The sequence below is a fragment of the Sander lucioperca genome, chromosome 7 (genome assembly GCF_008315115.2).
Source record: "Sander lucioperca isolate FBNREF2018 chromosome 7, SLUC_FBN_1.2, whole genome shotgun sequence".
Taxonomy (NCBI): Eukaryota; Metazoa; Chordata; class Actinopteri; order Perciformes; family Percidae; genus Sander; species Sander lucioperca.
In genome coordinates, this window is record NC_050179.1 from 3,866,032 (window position 1) to 3,893,556 (window position 27,525).

At 42.1% G+C, this 27,525-nt stretch overlaps 1 protein-coding gene across 4 annotated transcripts in view; it reads right to left on the minus strand.

Moving 5' to 3' along the window:
- The window catches only part of trim44 (tripartite motif containing 44), a 59,523-nt gene continuing 31,998 nt past the window's right edge, over positions 1-27,525 (minus strand). For all 4 annotated transcript variants that reach the window (XM_031282601.2, XM_031282598.2, XM_031282600.2 and 1 more), the window contains one exon: positions 1-1,403. In XM_031282601.2, the coding sequence (XP_031138461.1) occupies positions 1,359-1,403 (45 nt within the window). In that variant the 3' untranslated portion in view covers positions 1-1,358. The remainder of the gene's footprint in view (positions 1,404-27,525) is intronic.

A 27,525-nucleotide genomic window follows, 5' to 3' on the forward strand; every position in this document is an offset into this window, starting at 1 on the left:
AAAAAAAAACTGGCTGTTTATTTATAGATTTAAGACACAAATATTAGACATTAAAACCAGGGGAAACATCAGACAGTCAGACTTATGTTTGTTGTTACATAATAAAGACTGAGCAGAGTTATTTCAATAGGCTGTTGACACACCGGCATTTCCCTTGGGTGGGTATACAACTCACAGTGCATCGTAGTGCAGTGCTACAGCACAGTGAAGTCATGTTGTTGTCAAACATGCCCCACGTATTACGGGTGACACCGCTTTCAATTTTGAATTTAAGACAACAGAATCAATCACATTAAAAACAAACTGCTGACACAGACAGACTTGCGGTGGTATATCATGAATGAAAGCCATGGCTGAGCGGGTCAAGGTAGAAAGTGCGTACACTCGTCCGGAATGCAATCCGTCATGCGCTGCAGATTGGCCAGGACTAATGAGCCCTTACATTACAGTGCATAGAAAGCTGATAGTGCTGGAGTGCTATTTTGCACAGTCAAATTACAGTTCGATTTTCACCTAACAAAGACTCAGCAACATTCACCAATCAATAGGTGTCAAAATGTCCCCCCGCTTCTGATAATAGACAAGCACACAAGGAAGTGAGCGCAAATCTACAAGCATAAAGAATCAGCGGGTAGGGCGGAGGGTGTAGGGCACAGGAGGGGTGAAGGCACCAGGATGATGGAAAGTGCAAGAGACAACATTATAGAACAAAAGCTACAGACACTTTTTTTACAATTAAAATATAACATAATATATTCTCTTGAAGACGTAAGGCATTTGTGGCATCTGGAAAATGTTCCCTTTCTTTGTCTGGGAGAGTCCAGAATGTTTGTCAAAAAAAAATGACAGAAACAAAATGATATTCATACACACATAAATGAAGTGTGAAGCACACCGCGTCAAAGAATTTCCCATTTCTGACATCTGTTGGGCTTAACAGATGCTCCGCTCAGCTGCCTACCCAGGCTCCTTCTCTGAGTCAGCCAGGCTCACCAGTAAAGCCAAGGATATGACTGGCTGTGGCAACTGAGCCTGATGGTAATTGATTGCACATAACTTTGTGTGCTTCAATTAAAGAAAGTTAGTAGCTAGTGAGGAATTAAAAAAAGTTTGAGAGCAGAACAGACGTGGCCATCCATATTTGTCACAGCAGCCCTCTTCAAGGTCAGTTCCCTGGGAGGGAGAGAGGGGCAGGGTAAAAGAGATGGCTGACAGAGAGAGAGAGAGAGGGCCAGCCTGACAGCTCAACAGGGCTGACGGCTGGCTGAAGCAGACACTGAAGGACAGGTGGGTGTAGCAGGAGTCTGGTCAGCTGGTTTTAGGGGGCGTGGTCCATGGATGGTCTAGAATTATTGTCGTCAAAGTCCCGTTGGTCCATGGGCTCTGCCCTCGGCTCTGGCAGCCTGGAGAGAAAAAAAAAGATGGCAAAAACAAGAACCAGAGACAAATTAGGTGACCGCAAGTCCTCCAACTCTCTTTCACATACACCTGCATGCGGCAACACAAACACACACCCTCCCAGCATGCGCACATATTATGGAAATATAATAAACCTTTGTGAAATGTAATCAGCTTCAATCGAGCTACGCCTTAAGTAGAAATCATCCATTCTGTCGGTTTTATATTAGCAGCTCTGCGGTGACAGAGACAAAGTGATAGCTAAATTGCAGGGACCTGTAGCAATCTGAGCCTGGCTGATAGATTCAATTTCACTGGAGACAGTCTACACTAATCATATGCTCTAATTGGACAATGTCGTAAGGGTGACAGAGCACTGCTCCGCCCTAAGACGCAACTCTCTTCTATAACTTCTCTCATTCCACCCTCCATCCTTCTTATTATGCTCCCCCCCCCCATCCATTTTCAGAAAACTATGTCTCAGCATGTTTTTCTAAGCACACACTTACTGTATGGGGATGATGTTTAATTCAATGACATTCAATTCACTTTAGAGCTAAGCCATCTAATTTCACCACTCAAATATTTCCTTTGAAACAATCACTTTCTAAGACCTCGGACAGCTAGTTTGCATTTATATTTGTGAATTTACTGCCGTCTATCACAGCAAGAATCAACCACGAGGAGTCCACTCAAATCTCTGATGTCATCCTGATGTTCTATGGGGCACCCACTGGAGTCAAAGTGAGAGTTAACTGCAATGGCAGCTTGACTGACTGTGCACTTTTTTAGGGGGGGTGGGTTTAGAGATGACATAATTTCTGTACAGAATCCTTTATACAAGGAAGCAGCTAATTAACCCATTATATATTGACTTGGTGTTATTTTGTCGTCTTTATCTCTTATCACTCTGTCAAAGACACATTTCCATCCATCTCTGCTTCTCTACCTCACTTGCTTCAACACTGTGCTGTTCCAACTCCGTTTTACTGCCTTTGCTGTGTGCAGCAAAATCTTTGAGAAAAAAATCAACACGTCGGTTAATAGGCTGCGATATCTTTCTGAGCGCTGCTCCCTGAGTATTCCTGTCTGACATACTAATGTTGGCAGAAACAAAGAGCTGCTTCCTTTCCCTTCCTGCACCTTCTGGAGGAGCGACTCATCAACACACAAACTCACAACAGGGCATCTCATCAAAGAGCAGCCACAAATGTGTGCACGCATTAACGCACGCCAGCACACCCGTGTACACCTGTATGCAGAGTCCTAAAATATCTTAGTGAACTGTTCGGCCTTTCAAAACACGCACGCACGCACGCACGCTCAGTTTTCAAATTGTCTACTGCTTCTCACAGGCTGTTCACTCTTTTATTGCCAGCACAACACACACAAGTCTGCATTGAGCTAAGCCCTGCACCCTCACACAGCTCCCTCCTGTCTGACATGGTGTTTGGGGTAAAACGTTGGCAGACTTATTTTGCGTAAGGCAATTTCATCTTGCATCTCCAGTCAACCAAAACATTCACCCCCTGCTCTTGGTGTAGTAAAAAAAAAGAAAAGAAATAGTAATTACAAATATATTTATATGGCACAAAGTGAGGCTTCCTCCATGGAGGCAAATGAACTATTTATATTCAAACGGTATTTGCTAAGCCTTAGGACACATGGATGTAATAACTTATTTATTTCACCCGCAGGAAAAAGGCCATTACTTGAGAGAAAGAGAACGGCAGCGATTGGGGTGGGTGGTAGAGAGGAAAGACAGAGTGGAGCTTCAACATGCAACAAAATGTCAGTGGGTGGCTGATAAATTCCCTATAAGTTAAAGCCCTTGCTTTGTTCTCTTTTTCTGTCTGTTCATCTTCCCTGGCCTAAGTAAAAGATCACTTTGCTGTGTGTGTGTGTGTGTGTGCGTGCGTGCGTGCGTGCGTGCGTGCGTGCGCGTGTGCCCTGACGACTGGGTTCTTTCCACCCATGACTTATTCATACGCTTTAATGCAGTCGATGTATTATTGATCAGGGACGATGATTGCCTCCTCCCCTTGGTGTGACCATGTCCTGCGGACAGGGGCGGGCTGAGGGCTGGAAGGCCTGCTGCAGAGCTCACTTTCTGGGCTTTAGTGGAACATTGGCTGTGCCTCTTGGGTGATGGATGGACAACAGCTTTTGTGTGTGGAAATTAGGAACATTGTGTGTGTGTGTGAGACAGAGAGATAAGATTTTAGATAGGACTGATAGACTAGAACAAAGCTAATCTTACTAATGTCCCCTCTCTGAGTGAAACAGAAAAGTTTCTCCAATAGCCCTAAAATGAACCCATCACTCATGAGAGAAATCCCCTGGCTCCGTACGAGGAAAACAGAGAGAGGGAGCGTGCAGGATGTAGCCTAGACTTTGACTTTTGTCTCTCTCATTCTATTCCTGTTTTGGCCTCACCCCCATGCAGCACTCTGGGTCCATGCCCTGATCTAGTTTGAATTCCCTGCGCTCGATGGTGTTTTAAGCCCCCAATGTCTCCTTCCAGGCAGCACTGCGACCGTTGACTTCAAAGCACCTAACCTTAACCCTAACCCTAACCATAAGCACTGCCTAGTCCTAGTGCCTTCCAGGCAGCGCTGCCTGGAAGGAGACGTTGGGGGCTTAAAACACTGATAAACATTCCCTGCTCTTGGCAGAGAAGCTGCAGGACTCTTAAGTCATCATTCCGGAAACACTCCCATCACGCCGCAGCAGTCTTGCCAGCTTGCCTCATTGCCATTTGAATAATCATACTGCAGTAGCTTGGATGTGCTCAATGGGTTTGAGGTGTGTGTGTGTGTGTGTGTGTGTGTGTGTGTGTGTGTGTGTGTGTGTAAAAAGATGGAGAGATGTGAAAAAAGGGAGGAGCTGAAGAGCAAACTGGAGGTTGCTGATAGGAGAGTGAGGTTCTTCTTGATTAAGCAAAGAGGTTGAGTGAGAATAAGGCTGTGTACATAGCGCTGGTGGCAGTCGTCTTCAGGGGAATGTAACTATTGCAATTTGCATTTCCAAAACAGACATGATGCCAACTAAGCATACTCCATCACATTAAACGGCGGGGCACATTTCTCAAGCCCTGGAGGTCTATAAGGTTTGGTCTAATGAGAGAGGATCCTTAATGGTTATTGATAGAGCCCACGAGGACAGACTCTTACCCTTACTCTCCAGTGAAGCAGTGCACTCTGCCACTACTTAATGAAGTAAATCTTGTCGCTTCTGCAGGCTGATTTAACACTACAAACAGCTTTGCGACAAGAGATGACTGTGATATGGAAAAATAGATCAAATAAAGGGGGAAAGAAAGGAATGGAGAGCATTAATGACGTGAGAAAGGGAGAGTGAATTTTGGTTTGTAGATGGCAAGCTAATGTAAAAAAAGAAGAAAAGACATACTTCACACTATTATGAGTAATTTACCTTATCTGTGCTAATGCTCTGCTGGATCTAACTGGCCATTATCCCTCTCTCTCTCTCTCTTGCTGTCTTGTCTGCCAACGTCCCCTCTTCTATCTATGGATTTATGCTCTTTCCTTTCATCCGACAGCCCTGTCAAGGGTTGTGCAATTTAGAAATAGCCCCTGCACATGCCTTTCATTAAGAGCACCCCTGTGATCTCCTCAACACTTTGCACCGCGATGATCGTGCCACCTAGAATTTGAGATACGGCTGTATCCTAATGAGAAGAAATGTGTGGGGAAAACCGAGAAGGGCAATGGAGTGACATGGAGAGGTGGAGGAAGACTTAAGGAAGGAAAAGACAATTTAGCAGAGCTTCCAGGAAGGTGAAGATCAAAGAACAAAGGGAGGAGAGAAAGAGCGTTGGCAGGAAGTGACAGCATCTTGATTGGAGCTTGTTGCCGAGGCTTAAGCCTACTACACACAGAGCCGATAATCGGCTGTGGGACAGTCTGGCGAGGTCAGTGACTGGAGTCTGTTTGGTGTGTTCCGTGCCGTTGTCCGTCCGAGGGGCCGTCGGCCTTCATTTTGGCCGATTTGACATGTATAATCGGCGGGGCGGGCACTGCCGGCAGTCGGACTCAAATGACCCATCTGATTGGTAGAGTGCTAACCCGGAAACAGGGAGCGGAATGAGAGTGACTGACCTGAGTCTCTCAAAATCTGACGAAAATCTTTTAAACTGACCTTTGTCGATCTGAAATGAAGACAGATTCAGCAACTGCATGGCCTATTTCTCGCTTAAAATATTTTCAGAAACACATTTCGGTGAACTATTTTAGTACAATATGAGATCGTATTCTGAACAAGCCGCCATGACAGTCTGTCTTTGAATTTCTGGAGAAACCAGACCCACGTGACACGTTCGTCCAATCAGCTGCCGGTTTTCATTTTGGGGCGACAATACAGATTAGCGCCGCCTGCTGTTATGGAGACGCATTACATCTCGTCGCTTTGGTGTGTTCTGAGGCACTTTTTTGACCACCTCGGGGAGACTGATCAGCCCAACTGCCTTTTCTGCCGAGGGTCGGCCGTCTGGTCAGTGTGTCTGGGCCTTTAGACACAAGAAAAGGAGGGCTGATGTGGAAGTGTGGGAGCCCAGACTAACACTTAAGTTTCTATTAAAGTTCCATTGTCACAGGTTACTCGGTCCATGATCAGATAAGGTGCTTTTCTCTCATGCTCTAATACAAAGAGCACCGGTAGCGATTGCAACCAGGAACACAATTATCAACAGTCTTTTTGATATGCGCCTCCAAGTTTAAGAACTTGACACTTCTAAAATTAGGTGTAGCTACTTCACAAAAGGAGACAATGTAGGGCCATCAGTGGCTACTGCTACTGTGTAAATTACACTGTATAAAAATGACATCAAATTACAAACCAATTTCCTCGGCGGACAAAGAAAAGAGCAGATTGTGGTAGGAAATAAGACAAACTCAGTGGGTGATGATAATTGAATCTTCTATAAAAACATTTTATTTCAAGGGAGAGAAGCCTTTTACAGTTGATCACTTTTATGAAAAACAAATTGCATATTTTAGACATTTCAGTTGGGGTTAATAAGTATGCTGGGTCTGTATCCCTTGAAGTGTTTTACACTAGTTTTCATTTAATCTTAAAGACAGGCCTTAAAAGTGTTGGAGAGTCTAGGCTTTCAAGCACCCCAGAGGTTTGGGCAAGGTCCATATTTCCCCCTGTATTTATACACTACCCTATTAACAAATAATGCCAATTTTCACTGTTATATGCATGAACACACACAGTATATACAGTGCATGACACATGATATCAGGTTTTTGAACCTTAAAAAATGTGTTTGAAACGTCTTATAGCTAAATACCAATATTTCGGGACATTCTAATTGTAGCTTTAGACAGTATGGCTTTTCTAAACAGCACTGACCCTGGCTCCTTATCGCATAATTCATGTTTATCTAAAGTCTGTACTATTACAAAGACTAAATCCGTCCTTGGCTAAGAAAACATTGAAAGTTTCATGTTTAGACTGCTGTACAGTAGCTCTTTATTCTCTACTGGTAAAAACGTATCTACAGCAGCATCACTCCAGCCCATTCAAAATGCGGATGCTCAGGTTTTTGCTGCCAAAAAGGATACAAAAAAACACTTTGCCCTGAATCTTCTGTCGCCACCTGTACCCATTATTTTTAGAATTATTTTAAAATGTAAGTGATTGCTTTCAAAGCATGACTGGGTCTGCCCCGTGCTACATCACAGACCTGTTGACTACACATGGGTTGCACAGACTGTGATCTTCAGATAAGACCTGTCAATGTAGACTGCAGACTAAAAGTAACCATGATCTGCACTCAAGGCGTTGAGACTTCAGAATCACACATCTGAAGAAATCAGGTTAGAGAGGAGAGTGAAATGCTTGTTTATTATGTAAATTGTAAGTGATGACTTGTTTTTCCATTACTTTGTCTTTAATAAAGCATGTGCAGTCCCGTTATATTCATATTCTGAAACATCTTCTGTATAATACACCATCTTCCTCTGGTAACAGAGTTTCGGTCCTGTCAAGGCAGAAAGAGAGAGCGCCTCACGAGAGTGATAGCAGTTGTTGAGGAGTGAGGACTCTTACTAAGATTCTGCGGCGAGAGGCTGTTATGTGAGCAGGCGCTACCAGTTCTGAAGGTGTTGGAGGTGGATGGCAGAAAGGATGGTTCACAGCTCGGATTTTATGACTGTTTAAATCACAGTATACACAGGATGGTTAACTGATGCACAGGAATATATGGAGATGCATACATATGCATTTCAATTGGTTTATGTCACAGTCAGTGTCACAAATAGGTGACGTGCTGTAGGAGGCTGGATGGAGGACACTGCCAAAAACACGTGTGGAACTGATATTGTATTTACTTCATTTTTGCTTGGTTTGCTCAGATTTATGTTCAAAGGGTTCACACTAAAAACCAAAAGACAATTTCAGTTCAGATACTTACCTCCTCATTCAAAAAACTGTAGCCATGTCTAATGTTTTTCTGATGCAGTTTGTATAGGGCTGAGCGATAGGGAGAAAATCAGATAACACGATATTCTTGACCAAATACCTCAATATCGATATTGCGGCGATATGCTAGGGTTGACAATTGGTGCTTTAACAAAATATTTTCACACTTAGATTTTAGATAAATAATCATCAGTAATGTGGACATAATGTCTAAGTGGGGAAAAGGCAAATAATAGAATAGCTAGAACAGTCTGGTAAGTTCAGAAAAGTACATCACTTTACTGTAATGCAGCTTTTAAAACCAGTAAAAGACAACACTTATGTCATATCACGATATTATGATATCCAAAATCTAAGACGATATCTAGTCTCATATCAGGATATTGATATAATATCGATATATTGCCCAGCCCTAGCACATACTGTGCAAACCAGATACACGCAGTAGGGATTCCTGATGTTAGTGAATCGCCTTGAGACAAATAAACAACCACAACACTACTGTTCTTCTCCAAGACATGGAGAGTATAATCTACACTGGTGTCAAAACTTCCTTCTGGGCATTTTAATGATAAATCCATAAATTGTCTTTATAGCCCGCATCTGTGCAGCAAACCCCTGTTGAACCACAGTCGCAGCAGTATTGGCTTTGTTTACATGTTGATTAATTGGGCTGAGGAGATTCTTTTTCCCCAGGAAATATAACATATTATAATATGTCTATATCCTGACCACAGCAAACTGCATACACTGAAACAAAAAACAAACCGTTATAATAGAATCTGTAAAATGACAGCCTGATCTAGCTGTTATCTTCTATCGCATCAATTATGAAGTCTTCCTGTAATTACATTTCATTTTGGGGATGAAACTCTTCAAACACGCACAAGTGTACAATTTACACCCGAGGAATTACAATTAATACATTAAATGAATTATTGACTGTATCTTAATGCCTGAAGATGAGTGGAAAAGAGTGAAACAAACTGCCTGACCAAAGAGAGAGCCTCCCATCACGTGATACATTCTGAGCCGACTCAATAACAACGCTACAAACAATGACAGTCTGCCTCTTTCAGAGTCACTGGTCTATTCATACTGTCCACTGGGATTGTCTTCCCCCTGAAAAACAATGCAACACCCTGTGGTGTTTCCATGCTGTTCCAAAGACTTAATCAGTTCACAGAGGAAGTGAAGAGACAAGGCACAAAAACAGCCAATGCATCATGGTACGGGGGACAGAGAGCTAGGGGCTGTTTAATATGACCCTTTGTGTGCACCGCAGCTTATTCATCAGAGCAAAATGGGAGAGGCGAAGATAAATCCATCTCATCATCCACCAGATGTATTGCCTCAAGTAGACCCCATTCAAACTCATGTTCATGCATGCCATTATTTATGAAATGTGCATTAGAAAGTGTGGTGCATACCACTTCAACCGAGGATTGCGTGCAGTCCCCTCACTACATGATGCAGGTATTATGCTGAGGATGCCTTCTCTGCTTCTTCTTCTGCATACAGACCGCAAACAGTGAGCCGTAAAGGTCAGTGAAGCGGAATAAAATAGTGTGCCGATGCTCAGCCAATCAAAAATAATCACACAGGTTTGTCTGCGCTGCAGCAGGTGCGAGGAGAAACGTTATCCCTCCATGAACTAATTTCCCGCTCACTCTGACACTGATACCTGCCGTTAATCATACAGAGGAATGAATGCAGAGCCGTTGAGATAAGAGCATTACACCACTGTAAAGACTCAATCTTACATCGGCTCATTTAGAAAATTTCACAATTCCTGTGGCCACGGGGGCAATCGAGGAATTAATTGAGGAGAACTGCAGCAATCCCATCCATGTAGCCCAAGACAATAGAACCGCTCATTAGCGTGAATGTGAAACGAAAGCATCCCTGTTGTCACTTGCTTTAGGTATACGACTGGGTGCGGACCATAATAATTCCTGTAAAGCCTCTCTTCACCGAGATGCAATCTGACAATAAACAATTACCCTGAACAGAAGATCCCTAAGAGGAGAGCAAGCAGGAGATAATGGAATCACCTGTTCCCCACTGTATAACAAAGAGAGAGGGGAGAGAGGACCGACATGTTGGCTGTAGTTTGTCTGCTAACAAGAGGTTTAATCTTCATGTGTTTATACTGTGTTATCTCCATGATATTATTCATTTGATATTCTTACAAATACGCAGCTATTCAGTTTTTAAAACACAGTCAAAATCATACCCATAAAGAAACCCAATAGATGTTAATAAAAACACACACACACACACACACACACACACACACACACACAAAATAAGTGTTCTACCACTGCCTACTCTGGTGATACAAAGGCAATGTTACCGTTTGGCGTTACACTGTGAGAGGGACATGATGACGGATGACAAACTACTACTAGATGTAATAGGATGCAGTGTGTTAAAAGCTTGGTCAAAATATTGGTTGCCAAAGGGTAAGGAGGGTTCTACAACACTGTGAAAAGCTTAACTGATGGTTTAATAACTGGAATGGGCCAAAACAAACCAGAATTACCACCTTGCAGTTGTATTTCTCCGCCAGTCAACCAGTCAAGTTGCAGTTCACATCCATGTCTGTCTAGACTCATATAATATGTTATGTAGTAAAGACTCACCACAGTTTCAAGGTGGACAGCCAAAATTAGTGTCACCAATTCAGTATCCGACCAAATGTGAAATATGTAGGGCTGCTCCCTCTTAGTCGATTAGTCGACTAATCGGTCGTTTTGGTCTTAGTCAACTAAGATTTCTTTAGTCGATTAGTCATGTTTAATGTTTTTTTTCATGCTGAATGACTTATTTCCAAGAAAAGTACGAGCACATCTCTGGTAAACACAAGAATTAAAGTGGTGCTTTTGCATCACTCTTTGTAGAGAAACTCAGATTTACAGATCTGTCGATTAAATCAACTAATCGATTAGTCGATACAATTGAATGAGTGTTAGTCGACTAACAATTTCTTCAATCGAGCACAGCCCTAGAAATATGATCACAATCTTGATTCTGTTCCTGGGTTATGGCATTGACTCATGGCAAGATAAGCTTTATAACCTTTTGCAAAACACTTTCATGTTCACCTGGGGATACACCCTTTGCAGAGGTAGCAACACAGCCTCAGGCTAAACTTTAAAAGGTCCCATGGCATGAAAAGTTCACTTTATGAGTATTTTTTACATTAATGTGAGTTCCCCTAGCCTGCCTATGGTCCCCCAGTGGCTAGAAATGGTGATAGATGTAAACCAAGCTCTGGGTATCCTGCTCTGCCTTTGAGAACAAGAAAGCTCAGATGGGCCCATAGACTGTATATAGAATGGACCAACAGATCCCGTTGCTCTGGACGGAGACCAGTGAAGGATATTAGAAGCACTTTTCCGGTGAGCGCTGAGTGTTACTGCGCAGCCTCCAACTGAGAGAGACGACGTAAATGTGACGTGAGCAACCTGTCTGAAAGTTGTAAGTCTTCTGTTTATAATGACCATTTCCCCATGCAAAGTAACCCAATCTCTATTGAATTCCAGTCTTCATCCTGTTGCATGCCATTAGGGATTTAATTCCCTAACGTCTTAAATGTGTAAATGGCCATTGCTGGATCTGATTGAAGCCAATAACCTGGTTTGTCAAACCAGCTATCTATGACCACTAATATTAGGCCTACTGACCCCCATATCTCAGGCACAGCAGGCTGATCTTGCTTCATTATACAGGTCCCAGGTCTGGGGATATCTGATTCTTGCCAAGAAGAGTGAAACTTCCTTTTCCTGTATTTAAAGTTTGCATGTTTAGAAAAAAAAACATGCAAACTTTAAATACGGACTATGTATTTGGCTTAATATGAAATTTCTCTAGTATCTAATACTCCTTTGAAGTTTAAATCTCAAGCCTAGAAGAGTGAGAAAGGGAGCGAAAAACACATTGGAGAGATATACTTTTATCTGTCCTTCTGAAAGCACACGGCATCAGCTTATAGGTAATGAATAGTGAGCACCTACGCTGTCCCTGATCTCCATTTCACTTTAGACTTCTTACATTCTTCTTTCCCTATTTCCTCTTTTGTGACTTCATTTTATTTCTTGGTCCAGTCTCTGTCTTGTATTATGCCCCTTATCTATTTTTAGGGGTCCAAGCCCGAGGGGGCATGGGAACCGCTTATGCAAGGCAACGCGGTACACATCTCCAGCGGAGCTGTGGAACCCTATTGTTTTTCTACTGATTATTTTTCTTCTCTGCCTAAAACTCCAAAATGCCAAAATAAATGCTATCAACGCCAAACTTTAGATTCTTGTTTGTCGTGACCCTCTGGAGGTCGCTCAAGTTTTATGAAAATTGGTCACTAGGGGGCGCTACAAGTACAAAATGTTTATATCTCATGAACCGCTCATCCGATTTTTACAAAATTTGTTGGGTACCATCTAGGGCCACTCCTGAGGCCAACCCTAGAGTGGGGTATTGAGGGGTCAAAGTGGGCGTGGCCTATGGGACCCACGTCTAAATTTACTATTTACACTAACGTGAACAACTTTAAATTTACAGGGTAGATAGACAATGGGTCATGGACCACACCTACCAAAAATTACACATGTGGACCACTAGGTGGCGCTATAATGTTTTTTTTTGCCTTTAACTCCCACATTACACATTAGAAATCCTTACATCCACGTCTTCCTTGAATCAAGCTGAATCACATGATATAGGCCACGACTGATCTGCCGTGCGACTGATCTGCATGAAACCTGGTAAATAGCATGTCCAGATGGGCCTGATCAAAAGTTACTCAAAAAATTTTGCTACGTTAAAGTGTGCGCATTTGACGACCAAACACATTTATCTAGCTAGCTACCACACACATATCATATCACATCTCGGCCAAATTAAATGCTATCAACAAATAACTTGAGATCATTGTTCAACATCCCACTACGATGCTCCGTACCAAATTTGGCGAATATCGGCTTTTAGGGGGCGCTATAAGCAACGTTTATTTGTTTTGGCCAATAACTCAATGCATTTAAATGGGAAATTTGCAATTGCAATATCTCTGCCACAGTAAATGCAATCAACACAAAACTTGTGGTGTTCGTTCGTCATGCCACTCTGCGGCTCTTTACCAAATTTGATTATAGCGCCCCCTAATGAAGATCGGCCATTAGGGGGCGCTATAATCAACGTAGACGAGTTTTGGCCGTTTTACTCAATCTATGTTAATGGCATATTTGCAATGGAAATGTACCACAGACCTTGCAGCTCACACTTCTCAATATTTACCAACGTTTGCCTCCCCGCCGCCAGGCTTCGGGTTCCGCTTTCGCGCGCTCCCCGGGGCGTTGGGGGCGACTGCCGTGGGTGGCTTGGGCCCCGTCATAACTGCTTGCAGTTCTAGTTCAACTTTTTTTTCTACTACCCCCTTTTCTCTCCCTTCATTCGCCCACGCCTGTCATGCCTTCGCCTCTATGCCCTTTGTCGTCTCCATAGGCACCACTGATCAGGGTTATTGAAGGGAATCCTTCCTAGCCTGATCGGCACAGTCAGTCATCTGACCACTGAGCTGGCTCTGTCCCACGGCCAGACAGCCATTATGAAGACTGACTGGTCACAGCAGCGCCCACACACTTGGCAGGCTGGCAGAGCTGCCCCCTGTTGCCCCCCTTCTCTAACAGCAGAATGCTGGCGCCACCTTAATCAGTGAACTGCCCAGGTGCCCGGACGAGCTGTCCCGGAATCTGAATTGCTCTGGAGAGATTTTAAAATGAAAAGCCTGTTTATGCCACACTTGGGGCAATGATACTGACTCCTCTGTCTGTACTCTCCTCTATCAGAGATGGAGGGATGTCAGAGGCACATATGGCCAGAGACGAGGAGGAGGAGAGAAAAAGAGAGTGCGTCTGTGAGACAGAGAAAAACAGACAGAGTTGGAGAACAGACTGGCCATTAGGCAAAGCCTTCTGTCACATGAAAAGTCCCCCTCCTCTGCATCCAAGCCCTGTCTTCCAACCCCATCAGTGTGAAGGACACCCAGACAGACAGCCCAGAAAACCTGGGCTCCAGACTGTCACAACTCTCATCTTGGCTGATAAAAGTCTCACATGCCTTATCCATGCCTCCCCTATTTTTCCTTTGCAGAATGTTAAACACACTGAGGAATAAAGGACTTCCCTTAGGGTGCAGCACAAAGATCTTCTTCTCGTGACAAACAAAAAAAAAATAACAGCAATAATCTCTTTAATGAACAGATCTAAATGCAAAATTTGTGCTTTGATGCAAACGTATAAGTATCATACTTTACAGGTGGCACTGCACAAACTGAGACAAGTTTGGGCTTTATTAGTCTGTGAAATGTGTTGTTAGGTGCAGCATTGCAACACAGTGAAATATAGTCATGGGGCTTGACAGCTCCCCAGTGCTTCCCGACTAATAAACTTTTATGTGTACTAATGCATCCTGTAAAACATCAGTCATAAAGACTGCCTTCTCCTGAAGGTGAAATGATCCTATCTGATATTTCATCAACAATTTCATTGTTTAAAAAAAAAAAAAATTGAGAGGCATGCCCATCCATGAGAATTGGATTTTTACCACAGTTGATAGAAGACATAATCTTTATTTAAAACATGCAAATGTCTCTCCCTACTCTATGTGGATAAAAATCTAAAATATCAACTATAAAAACCACTAGTGAAAAAATTGTCTGGTTCAAAAGGGAAACTCAGATGTGCAAACGAGGCCCCCGTCAGAAAAAAGCAATTAATTTTTCGTTCACATCCCTCCCTTCACAGAACAACGCTGGATTAAGGTGATTTTGTAAAGTGCATGCCATTAGAATCCTGAGGTAGTTAAATTCCCACCATCTCCTCATTCCTCTCGAACAAACACTATAAATCTACATGGTGACAAGGCTGCTGAATTAAACATGCCAAACCTTCGCTCACTCCTCCTTCCCCTCACTTTGAGAACGACTGAGCAGAGGCACACACTGTGGACTGGGAGAGGGGAGAGTGCCCTGACAACCGCCACACTGACCCCTGAGACACGTGCTCTGACGTTGTTGCTGTGTCCAACTGTGGAAGGGAGATGTTTGCCAATGGTGTGTGTGTGTGTGTGTATGTGTGTGTGTGTGTGTGTTTGAGTGCTGTTTCTGTGTTGACAGTTCATACCTAGGGCCAGAGGTTTGATAAGGCAGTGATTCATTGCCCCTTGGTTCAGCCTGCCACTATCGTCCTCCTACATCTCCAACTTGCTGAAATCAGACCTGTAATTCCACCCGAAGGCTAACACACTGTGATGTGCATGTGTGCGTGGTTAAAGGGGACACAGTAGGTGAGACAGTGTGAGGAAAGCATCTGTGCGTGAAAGCATCTTCCTGTCTGTGCCGAGACAGTTGCCTTGTTCTTTCCGTCTTTCCACTAATTACCCTAACTGTGTGTGTGTGTCTCGTGTTTATGTGTGGTTGTAGAATGAATAATGAATGTTTTTACACAGTGTGACATCTTCTGAGCGCTTTCACTTGTGTGTGCGTGAGCATTGCATGCATGATAGAGTGGAAGGCAAAGTTTCTACAGATTCAGCATGACAATCTGCCTTGTGGATAGAACATTAAGAGCGGAAGTGTGTGTGTGTGTGTGTGTGTGTGTGTGTGTGTGTGTGTGTGTGTGTGTGTGTGTGTGTGTGTGTGAGAAAGAGAGGAAATGGGAGAGGGAATATGCAAAGAGTTTGCAGAGAATTAATTTTTCCTGTTTGTAAATGGGTATAATTCCCTGACAAGCTACAAGACAGGAGAAGAGGGAGCTCTAATTGCCTAGTCCACTTCCTGTACAGTGTGTCATATCAGCCTTACCCAAGCTAAATAATGTTATTCTCAAATGCAAACAAAACTCAAAAGCACCCGCACATTGCCTACAGCATGCAAGATGCACATCATACCAATGAGCAACTGGCTGATTGGCAGTTTCCCGAGGTGGTGATTTCGGTTGACAACATTGACATTTGCTGATCATTACAGTCCAGCTGTCAAATGTCCAGATTATATAATTTGTTCAGAAGTACCCATAAAGGATTGCCAGGGTTCGGTTTACATTGTTGAAATGGCAAAAAGAAGAAAAAAAAAAAAAAATCACCATTCGTGCTCATGCTACAACTATTATTAGCCATGCAAGCATGCTAGTGGCATGGCTCCAGAGATGGCAATGTCTCTCTGTCTGTCCACCACTTTGGTCCAGACTGAACTATCACACCAACTATTGGATGAATTGCATCGTACAGACACCTTGGTGATCCTCTGACTTTTCCACTAGCGCCACCATGAGGTTCACCTTTGTGGTTTTGAGTGAAACCTTTCGAAAAAAAACTATGGGATGGATTGCAATGAAATTTCGTACAGACATTCATGAACCCCTAATGATGCATTGTCATAAGCATCATGGCTTTTTCTCTACAGCCATCATCAGGTCAAATTGATAATTTTCCAATGCTTTGTTTTATGACAAAACTAGTGAGCTCCCCATCAGTCTCAACTGTACTTTATGTCTAGTGCTAATTAAGGATGCACCCATCTGATGCTGATACCGGGCTGACACTATCGGTGACAATGGGGCTGATCTATTCAATTCAATTCTATGTTTATATACAGTACTATATAAATGATATACTAGAATCTTTACTCCTGTTTAAGTTTTGACCAATTTGTTGCTGCATTTAAAAGGTTTACACTGCTAATTTTGAAGATTTATTTTGCTGGTGCATTATTTATTATTACAAAGTTAGGAAAGTAATGTTTAAGTCAAGCCTGATGTTGCCTTACACATAAAAGAATGAGCCCAGTCACTTCCACACAGCGAGGCATACAGTTTATTAATCAAACACTGGTATCTGATCAGTACTCAGTATCAGCCGATACCCAAAGCCAAGGTATCGATATCAGGACTAAAAAAAGTCAGATCGGTGTATCCCTGGTGCAAATTAGCAAATGTTAGCATACTAACATGTTCAACTAGAATGGTAAACATGCATTATCAGTGTGAGCATGTTAGCATTCTAATGCTCAGCATTTAGTTCAAAGCATCGCTTTGCCTAAGCATTGGTTTAGACCAGGGGTTTTCAACCAAGGACCCCTTAACTGAAAGAGAGATGGAGCAGGGACCCTCTACTATTTTGTATAAAATGAAGTTGCATATTGCACTAGGCCTACAATAATGTATAGGGCGGCCTAAAGCCTTTATACATACCTTTTTTGCATAGAATACTAAGCTATTAAAATATTTTTTGGTATGATTTTATAATTCATCTTTAATGTTTAACATACATGTGGCACAGTGAATCCTTAACTGGTTTTTGGGATTAACTGTATCTGTGGAAGGCTATCTTAGCGGCTACCTTACCTATAGGCCAGTATGCCTATCATCAGTGGGATTTATATTTGCTAATAATATGTTGGATTCATGTTAAGACATTTTAATTTTTGCAACAAAAAAAAAAGAACAATAATTTGGAGGCCCCCTGCAATGACTCTGAGGACCCCCCTAGGGGTCCCGGACCCCCTGTTGAAGAGCTCTGGTTTAGACAGTTTTAGATCAGTTTTATTGCCAAAAGACTTTGATTTAAATTTCCGATCTATATTCAAGCATTTAAAATTTGTATTTTATTTTACACTTGTGTGTCACTACCCTTATACAAGATATATCATGTTTGATACTCTGACAGCAAACAATCTTGAGACATGGCATGTGAATTGCTGTAAATACTGCTCATAAATCACAGATTCGGAACTAGTAGATTCTTTCATTACTGCTGCCGCCTGCACCAGAGCTGTATCTCGCCAGACGTAATTTGACATGTGATGGAGATTTTAAAAAAGGGAGAAAATCACAACATCTGCATCTTCGATGTAGCGACCCAGCTCCTGCTGTCTGCCAACTCTCCCCATCCGTGCACTTCCTCAATCACTTTCCTCTCACTTTCTTCTTTTCGAATAATTGCACACACACACACACACACACACACACACACACACACACGCACACACACACACACACACACACACACACACACACACACACACACAGTATGTTTTTTAGAAGGGGAAAGTGAGCTGTAATAAACACATTTGGATTATTTATTTTTATTTCTGATAGCAAATCCTCACAGCCTTCCTCTTAACAGAACACACAAACCGCAGAGGCGTCTATGACAATGTGATTGGTAGATGGGGCAGTTAGAGCTAAATCTGGGTGGGTAATTCAATGAGCAGGTGTAGGGAAAAAAGAATGAACAAGTCAGGCTGGGAAAAAGGAGTGCAGCAAATAGAAACGCTGTTCTGTATTCATAAATAATGAAGCAGATAATAACCAATCAACACATTTTACGATGTGACATAAACATGACATGTTCTGCCTCAATTTACAGTCACAGAGAACGTTAATGAATGCAAGTCCTGGGGAAAAAAAGCGGGTATTTTTTCCGTTTAAGCGTCTCAGTAGGATGTTTAACACTGGGCTACATATTAGATAGCACAAGGTTATCAGGACTATGGACTGCTGGAATATATAAAATGATCATACCAGGAAGCTTGGTGATGTTTACAATCAGAGACTAACCTATTGTTGCTGTCTTGAGCACTGGGGCTTTCTGAAATATTATTTGCCACACTCGCTTTCATTTTTCATGCCTTTTCCTTCTGTATTACCAACATGCCCAGAAAGCTTGCTGTAGTTTAGCTAGCAGTTTTCCCCTCCGCTTTCTTTCCCCTTTCCTCTTCAGCAGTCAACCCATATCTTTCTTTGTGCAGCTGAAATACATCTAAACAGGCTACACCTTATGCTCATCTCGTCTCAGCCTGGTTACTCCATATCTGCGCATGATTTCATTTCCAAAATTCATCATTACAATCACTATTCTTTTATCACTATATGTCATAGCATTTGTTCTTTGCAAGTATTTAATAACATCCTAAAATGATATTCACATATAGTCTTCTATTTAACTTGCACAAAGTCCCTCTGGATAAAAGCATTAGCCTGATATGTAAAATATGGATTGCAAAGGTTCTCAACCCATTATGTTTAGTTAAATACAGCCTTCTTTTTCATAGTTTAAGACCAATTTGATCAAATATGAATATTTAAAGAGTCATGTGGTGCCCCTTGTTAAATTGTTAAATCCCTCTTTCTTTTCAGCTTTTCAATGACAGCATAATAAAACTGACAAGGCATGAAGTCACTATGCTGACAAAGGGTTGGGAAATTTCTGGAATTTTTCCAAGGGAAGTTAAGCTCGGGAATTTTGCACAATTTCAGTATAAAAATCGTAGGGCTACCATTTAATAGTGAACTTATTTAGGGGAGGGGGATACACATAAAAAAGCATTACTAGGTCGTATGGCATGTTTTATTGATAAATATGCCCATTTAACTGAATTGTAACTTGCACTGCATTCAGCAGCACTCTTCCATCACTGACCAGCATCCCATTTAATAGGAATTCAGTAAAATTACAACCCTTGCACGCACAGTGCATTCTCTCATCCCAAGTGCAGCCCAAACTACTCAGAACAGAAAAATACTTTGCGCATCTATTTATTTATTTATTTAATGTTTGTTTTTTTTTATAGCGAAAAGTAAGTAGCATAAACCTATGCCACACACCACAGCATTTATAGCCCAATCATTATACCGATGCGTAGGAGAGGGATGAGTAGGTCAAAAGTTGCAAACAAAATCCTTCACACTGTCCCACTTGCAAAAATTCATTAATAAGCGACGTTTCGGTACTAGACCTTTATCAGGCAAAATGCCCGTCCGTCCACACTAAACAGTCTATGCTGCCAACACTATTAAACCGTCTGAGCCAAAGGACTACGTGCTTTCATGTAGGTTTTGATTATATACTGGACGGGATATATTTTATATTTCTTATGTTATTTCAGTTAACTAGCAGATGGTAAAGCAAAATACACAGTTTATAACTTGTGTTAACACCTTCTGCTAGTCATACAACAGAAACAAGGGAAGGATAGGTATGTGGGAGAGAGATGTACTTTGCACACATGGATCAACAATCCATTATTCATCGGCACTATGGGATCAAAGAATCAGCACAAACGCAGCATTAACCCGATTCTGCCGCACTTTAGCCTTCTCTGGGATTACAGACAAGACATGCAGCACTTGCCAGAGCTCTCATATCTATCTACACAGCAGATCAATAGAAGCCCTCTTAAAGCTCTGGTCAAAGCTCTATACTGTGTCCCTGGCCCTTACAGGCCTATACTGAAGGAAATTAACAACTAAACAAATCCAGTAGCCGTGCCACTACAGCGCTGGTGAAATTCAAAATCATGAAGTACGTCAAACTTATATAGGTGGCAGTCAAATCCAATATCAAAAGAAGCTGTTTCTGTTTGAAAAATACATTCATACCCGTCATGTCTGTTTCACAAAAATACATCCCTAACTCTCTGGTCTCCTTTGCATTTTTGACAGGCGGTTATACAGCCATGAGTCATTCTTGCCACTTTAACAAGGATATTCAATTAGAAAGCTTCCATTTCTCAACTTGCTCTTTAAACCATCATATTGCACTGGAAGGTTTGGATGAAATCTGGAGCCGCTCACATGCAAAACTGAGATAGATGAGTGGTGCCAAAGTGTTTTTTGTAGGTGAATTACCTCATTTCTATTCAGGAGAAACAAATAACTGCCATTATTCATTATTCATCACAAAAGACAAAGCTAACAGAAGCACACACACACACACACACACAAAATAATGACATGACAAAATTGGAGGAACATGTGATGTGTGTGGCATGAATTATGCATGCTTTTAGTCTCTTATCATCTAAATGCATGTCTCTGTATTTGTCAGTTTGGTTTGTGTATGCTTTGCATTCATTTGGGACCTCAGATCCACCCCTGTAGAATGGTGATGGCTAAGGGAGAGAGAGAGAGAGAGAGAAAAGAGAAGATGACAGATACAGAAACACACACACACAGAGAGACAGGGAGGGAGAGAGGGAGAGAGAGAGAGCAAGTGAACGAGTGAGTGAGTGTGTTTGTATTAATGAAGATGTTTTAGTGCAGTCACAACAAGCAGCTGGGATATACACATTAATATATTCAAATTATCGAGGGCATGTTGACACACACACACACGCACACGCAAAGGGATAAAGGTGAGAGGGCCTGTAGTGGCTCTTTTTGTAGGAAGCAATGTTAATTCTTAACTAGAGGGAATGCAGCTCTCTCCCTCCATGCCCTCATCTCTGGGCTCCATACTGTTTCCTCTAGCCACGCTCCCCTGACACCTCCCTGCTTCACTCAACCCATCTATGTGACCCAGCGAAGGGCAAGCAGCTCAGACAGACAGATAAACTGTGTCCCCAAAGTGCCCGCCTCGCTTCCCTGTCAGCCCCCTTTTCCTTGAGTTTGTGTGCTCATGTGAATGTACACCCTGATTGAGGGTGGTCTACAGCCTTCATTCAGCGAGACATAGTGAGCGATTCGCCCCATTGCTCTCTTCTGTCTGCAAGCATGCGATGATGGCAGATTACAACAAGGGATTTGAGAAAATTCAAAACGGAGCATAAAGAGGTATTTGCATATATACATAATTATGTCAGTGAGAGAGGGTCTTTAAAACCAAATTACAGAGTGAAAAAAGTGTATAGCACATCATTCATGTATAGGTGTAAATAATGTCAGCCTTACACAGTATATGTGAGTGCATGTTAGAGACAATCTGTAAAAGTGAAAAGAATAGGGAAGGAAATTAAGATTAGGCAGAATTTGCCCAATTTTCAGCTGTGTGTGTGTGTGTGTGTGTGTTTTGGGCCATGCATGCATGATAAAGTGAGCGAAGCAGGGGACAGGAGCTCTGGAGATACAGCGGTGACGTGAGTGATTGGAGCAATGAATGGGGGGACCTTGCACTGTAATTATTAGAATAGTGCTACGTTTCCCAGCAGGCTTTACCATTTTAGTGTAATTACACGGTGTGATTTATATGCTGAGAAGGCCTCCATCACTCTTGCATCTTACATTTTCGATTCTAAGGTCACGATTCGATTCAATTCTCGATTTTTACATTATTTATTTATTTTTAGACTAGACTTTTATGCAATATAATATCTGACCTTTGTTTGCAATGTGCCACACTACATTGTCAAATTTAAAACGTGTATTAACAACATAATGTAACAATAACATATCTTCAGTCAATTGGAAACTTAACAATTTATCAATAAAGTCAAATAAAATAAAATAAATAAAAATAAAAGTTTGCCGACGATGCCAGGATAGAGTCGGCAGACGCTTCGCAGCACACAACGGCTGAGCAAGAGAGCAGAGAGGAAGACTCGGCAGTCCCCTAACTTGTTGCTCTCTCTAATATAACCAATATACTGTAAGCTGCTTTGTTTAGGCTACAAAATGTTCATGCAGGCTGAAATTCAACCGTGCAGTTTTGTTGGGATTAAGCTATAAGCAGAAGGAATCTCTGCTAGCTAGCTAGCTACTAGGCTAAAGTGCAATGGTAAACACAATGGTACACGCACATAGCAGAGCTTCCAAACTGTGTTTTTTTTGTCGACAACGCGAACGTTGTCAACATAACTCACTGGAAATCCAAAATACTTCCACACCGGCGACTTCAGTGAAAGAGGAGGGGGTTCAATTCTGTTGATTGGTCTGCTACATCTGCAGTTGCCATGCTATCTTTTGACTGGCTGTATAAGTTAGAGGAGGTTGACTGACTTGCAGCACTTCAACAAGTGTTTTTTTTCGCTTGGCAAGCCGACCGGATGCGACATGGGGGGGTGGCAGTATCGACGATTCCATTTTTTTATTCGATATTCAAGATTGTGACTTAATTTCAATCAATTTGGATTTAAAATTGAAATCATGACACCCTTACTGTCAACCAAAGCTTCCACTTCCCTTGCATCACAGTTATTTATGCCTATTTTCCGAGCATATACGTTGGGGAAACGTATGACGAGCTGCATGTCCCCTGCCCTTTGCCATAATGTGCAACGTAATGCATGCGCTATCATGCCTATGCGCGCGCACTCACATATAAAAAAATGCATTGACGATGGCGACACCAAGTCATCCCAGAGTTGTGCCTTTTGTCATTAGTTTTGCTTTCAATAACTTCGTAAACAGTGGCAGTAAGCGAACAGCTACATGCAAGGTGTGTTGCACCAAGATAAATGATGCCGGATCAACAACGTCGAACTTCATCAGTCAGGTCATTCACTTGCTAATGTGAAAGAGACATTACATTTAGCATATATCGTCACAGGTAACAAGCTAACTGTCGCAAAGTGTTGTGCTAATGCTGGGAACAGGCAAATTGTATCTTTATAGTTAGTAGTTGCTGAGGCTCAGACCTCCATGGCGCACAGGAGGCGGGACGCACGGATCCATCTCCCCAGGAACAAACGCTGTGTCGGGTGGGCAAACTCATGTGATTGATCCCGTGGATGATTTGTAGGCTATTAAGTGAACAAGGTGTACCCGGTTCTCCAAACACTGGGCCGTCTTGACTGTCTTAATTCTGCACATATTTCTGTTACTGTAGTCCTATTCACTATTTCATTATTTCATCCATGCGTGGCGCAGCGGATCCGTGCGCACTGTCACCTGCCGTGGAGACGCTGACCTCACTAACCTCTCCTCCTCTGAGTCAGATCTCCCTCACTGAGCGTACTAACACTTAGAAAATAAATGGCATTACATTAGTGAGTTCTGTTTATTGTGCGTAATATGGACTGAGACTGAGATGCATGTTGTTCTGTAACTGGTGTGGCGCTGCCACTATTCTCTTGATTTCCACTTCAACATTAGACATTCTTTGAATTCTTTGAGTGAAAGAGACGTTACATTTAGAATATATCGTCACAGGTAACAAGCCATCGCCATCAGTTTGATATGTATGGATTTTGAATCTCCCCTATACCCTTGTATCATTTTCTCTTTCTTCCCTTGGAGTGACATGTTTTTAGACAGTATGCCCTGGGGTTTTACACCCCTAGCTGATATTTCTTCTGTTAAAATGATTTCTCTCTGCAAATAAAATAAATCTGATACAGACAAAAAGGCAAAAAAAAATATCAAGCAGCAACTGGGTGCAAAGTGAGTTAGTGTGATACGCTCACACAGACATGCCCCTTACAATCCACGTGTGCTCCACTCTATTCATTGTTTTATTCCCGTGACATGCATTCATCCAGTAGTTTAACCTGCACTGCATACGACTATACTTATAAATAACAAAACAAAATTTGTTTTTTGAGAGCAGCGTGTCAAACAAACACACAACGCACCAACCGTTACAGACATCAAGTTAGGTAAGATCACACACCAATTTTATGTCTGTTTGGCAAAATGATTACCAACGACAGGAGGAAGAAATAAGTTTCCAGTGTGTTTCTAATATATGTGGTGTATATATTGAATATCTGTCAGGCAAGAACATCTCTGACATAACTTACCATCTTAACATTTTAGCCATTTTTGATAGTTCCGTGTTGACAATTATAAACAGAGGGAAAACACACACCTATTCTAGTGATGTGCTGGCTCGCATGCGGATATAAAAAACAAAGACTGGAAGACTGTATACTCATACCTTCAATGCATTTATTTCAACTTGAAAGAACGTTTGTGCAAAGGCTGAAGAATGCAAACCGAAAAGTCGATTTTTATAAGTTGGATGAGATGAATTTATCAATGGCCAACATTTCGGTTGGGAAGCATGCCAAATAAATAGAGGGTTTTCACCGACGTGACGTTCTGGGCGGGTACCCGGATGCACAGCCATATTGGAGGCACTTGGTGTAAACAACTGAACGGAGAACAATGGAGTATTGTGCGCTTTGGATACTTTAAGCGAATGTAGCCATGTCTAAACAACAGAAAAGCTCATCAAAACGCATCCAAGATGCAAAGGCATTTACGGAAGGACTTGGACCGCAAGAAAAGGCGCAATATTTTGAGAAATTATGGTTTACTGGCGGTGCAGATCCCTACGAGTTGGCTCCCTCTTCTTGGATGCATGACAACCCAGTGATTCTTCCTTCAGTTGCATATCCCGATATAGTCAACTACCTGGTTTTCTCGCCGAGCCCATACACAGCGGAAGACCTTAAATCATACAAAAGTTTGGAGGCCTATAACCAGATGGTGTGTGAATGGGTGAGGGAGACGCAGTACCAAGTCATCAACGACCGTTGTGTTGTGAAGGCCAAAGTAAGTAATGCAATAATGTCTTTAATCAACCTAACCTTAACTGTATGATATCATTGTGATACTCAAGGTGTAGCCAAGTGACTCTCAATCGTTTATTTTCATTTCAAAGACCCCCAGTTTGCTATCTATACTGTACACCAGGGGTCACCAACACGGTGCCCGCGGGCACCAGGTAGCCCCCAAGGACCACATGAGTAGCCCTCAGGCCTGTTCTAAAAATGAATGATGATAAAAATGAATATTGATATTATCTGTTTCCCACCTTGTTAAGTCAGTGTTGATAATTATTGATAATGAGAAATCATTAACGCGATCAGTGTCTTCACATAGATGACTATCATTAATAATCATATATAACTAAAGGCAAACTGAGCAAATTTGTTATTTCCGAAGAGTGTATCAAACTGGTAGCCCTTCGTATGACTCAGTACCCATGAAGTAGCTCTTAGTTACAAAAAGGTTGGTGACCCCTGCTGTACACTATCTCAGTTACATAGTTACATAGTACACAGAGTTTCATAGTTCCAACCACAAGCGCCTCCTTTCCTCTGACAACTTCTGGCATTTCTCTTCCTGGTTTTTAATAACTTTTGGAAGTCGATAATATTCCAAATTTTTTTCTCGGTCTGACCTATTGGTACAACCTAAATCACGGCAATAATTAACCATTTTCCTTGACGACGTTCGGGATCTACTTCAGTGTCCGTGCTTTGCTGTGATGCGGAATACCTCTAATATGGCGAGTTCCAGTCTGATGACGCGTCGTGAAAACCCTCTATAGATTCATTAATACCAGTGGCTGTGTTAACCAAACCGACCAATCTCTCTCTCCCTCCCTCCCTCCCAAGAAAGTTACAGAAAAGGACAGGAAACCCTAGACTCCTTTGAGGAGTGCCCCGATGACTCCTTCATGTTGGCTAAATGTCCAACACTGACAAGCTAAAAACTTTGAGTCGTAGAACCCAAAAGACATAGAAATACTGTACTTCTATATATCTACTAAAAAAAAAATCTTCTCAGGTCCCAATAGAAGAGCAAATTTAAGTCTAACAAGCAGAATTCCTTAGTGTACAACTCTTTTTTTGTTTTTGCTTCTATTTCTCTCTTATGCACAATTTCTCAGGAGACAATATAAAAGTAGCTTTCAAGAATTACAGCGTTAATGCACAATTAAACCCTTTCTCCCTATCATTCCTTTGTGTGTGTGTGTGTAAGGACAGTCAGAGACACTCTCCTCTCCTCTTTTGATCAGTGGCATGGTGAATCCTGATGTAGCAAGGCCCTACGTGACCAATGACTTGACAGGCTTAGACTGCAAAATGTGAAAGCAAATGAATGCTGTGCCTCCAGAAAGAAAGTAGGCATGTGTAGACTATGAGAAACAAATATAAGTGTAGTTATGAGTTTAAGTGCTACATGTAATTATATATCTTCTAATTAATTTTACATAGCAGACACATTAAATGCCATAATACGCCATGAGATACTAGCATAACCTATATGTTAACACCTTTGGCCACATTATTACATGCATGTATGCACACACAAAAATGATTTACAAAGAGATTGCAACAGCGGGATTAGATCCAGATGATAAATATTGTTCGTATTAGGCACATTCAGGCATATAAATACACACATGCTAATGAAGAGACAGACACACAGACATACTGTACACATGCACAAAGACATGTATGAAAGGCGCACATCAGGGACAGGGGTTGCAAGGGAGGTGAGGGGGTTAAAGCAGGGGAATGCAAGCGAAATTTGCAATGCATCACATTAGAGGCAGCAGTGAGTAGGTTGAGCTGAGGGGAGTAAAGCAAGATTTATATTCAGAGGACAAATCTTGGCAGGCATGGAGTACCTATGTTAAGAGGCTTGGGGAGAGGCGGGGGATCATATTGATGAGGAAGTCCAGGAAAGATGCGAGTGGGTGCAGGATTGTTGTCCTGTGGGGATGCTCTGTCTACAGCAGCGATATGGGGCTCAGACAGCGGATTAATGTTTCTGCTTCATAATCAATTTGCTGTCTGGAATCCCACTGCACATAACCCTAAACAACCACTCCTCGCTTGATCCTGCTCCTTCTTTCTCCTCCTGCTCCTTCTTTCTCTCCTCCACCAATTTCACTGCATCTCCTTCTCACCTGTTCACCTTTTGTTTGTTCCCTCTTCAAACCTTAAGATCTTTAATCTCTATCGAGATATTACATGAAGCTGGTCAGAGTTTCCTTTCATCACTGCTTTTTTTTCTACTAACCTCTCCAAAACTTCCTTTCTCTCCTAGCATTCTAGCCAGAGTAGATTCTGCACCCACTGCATTTTAGGGCAATACGACGGGACTTTGAGAGTAATTATATCAGAGTGTGTGTGTGTGTGTGTGTGTGTGTGTGTAGTGATGTAGAGTC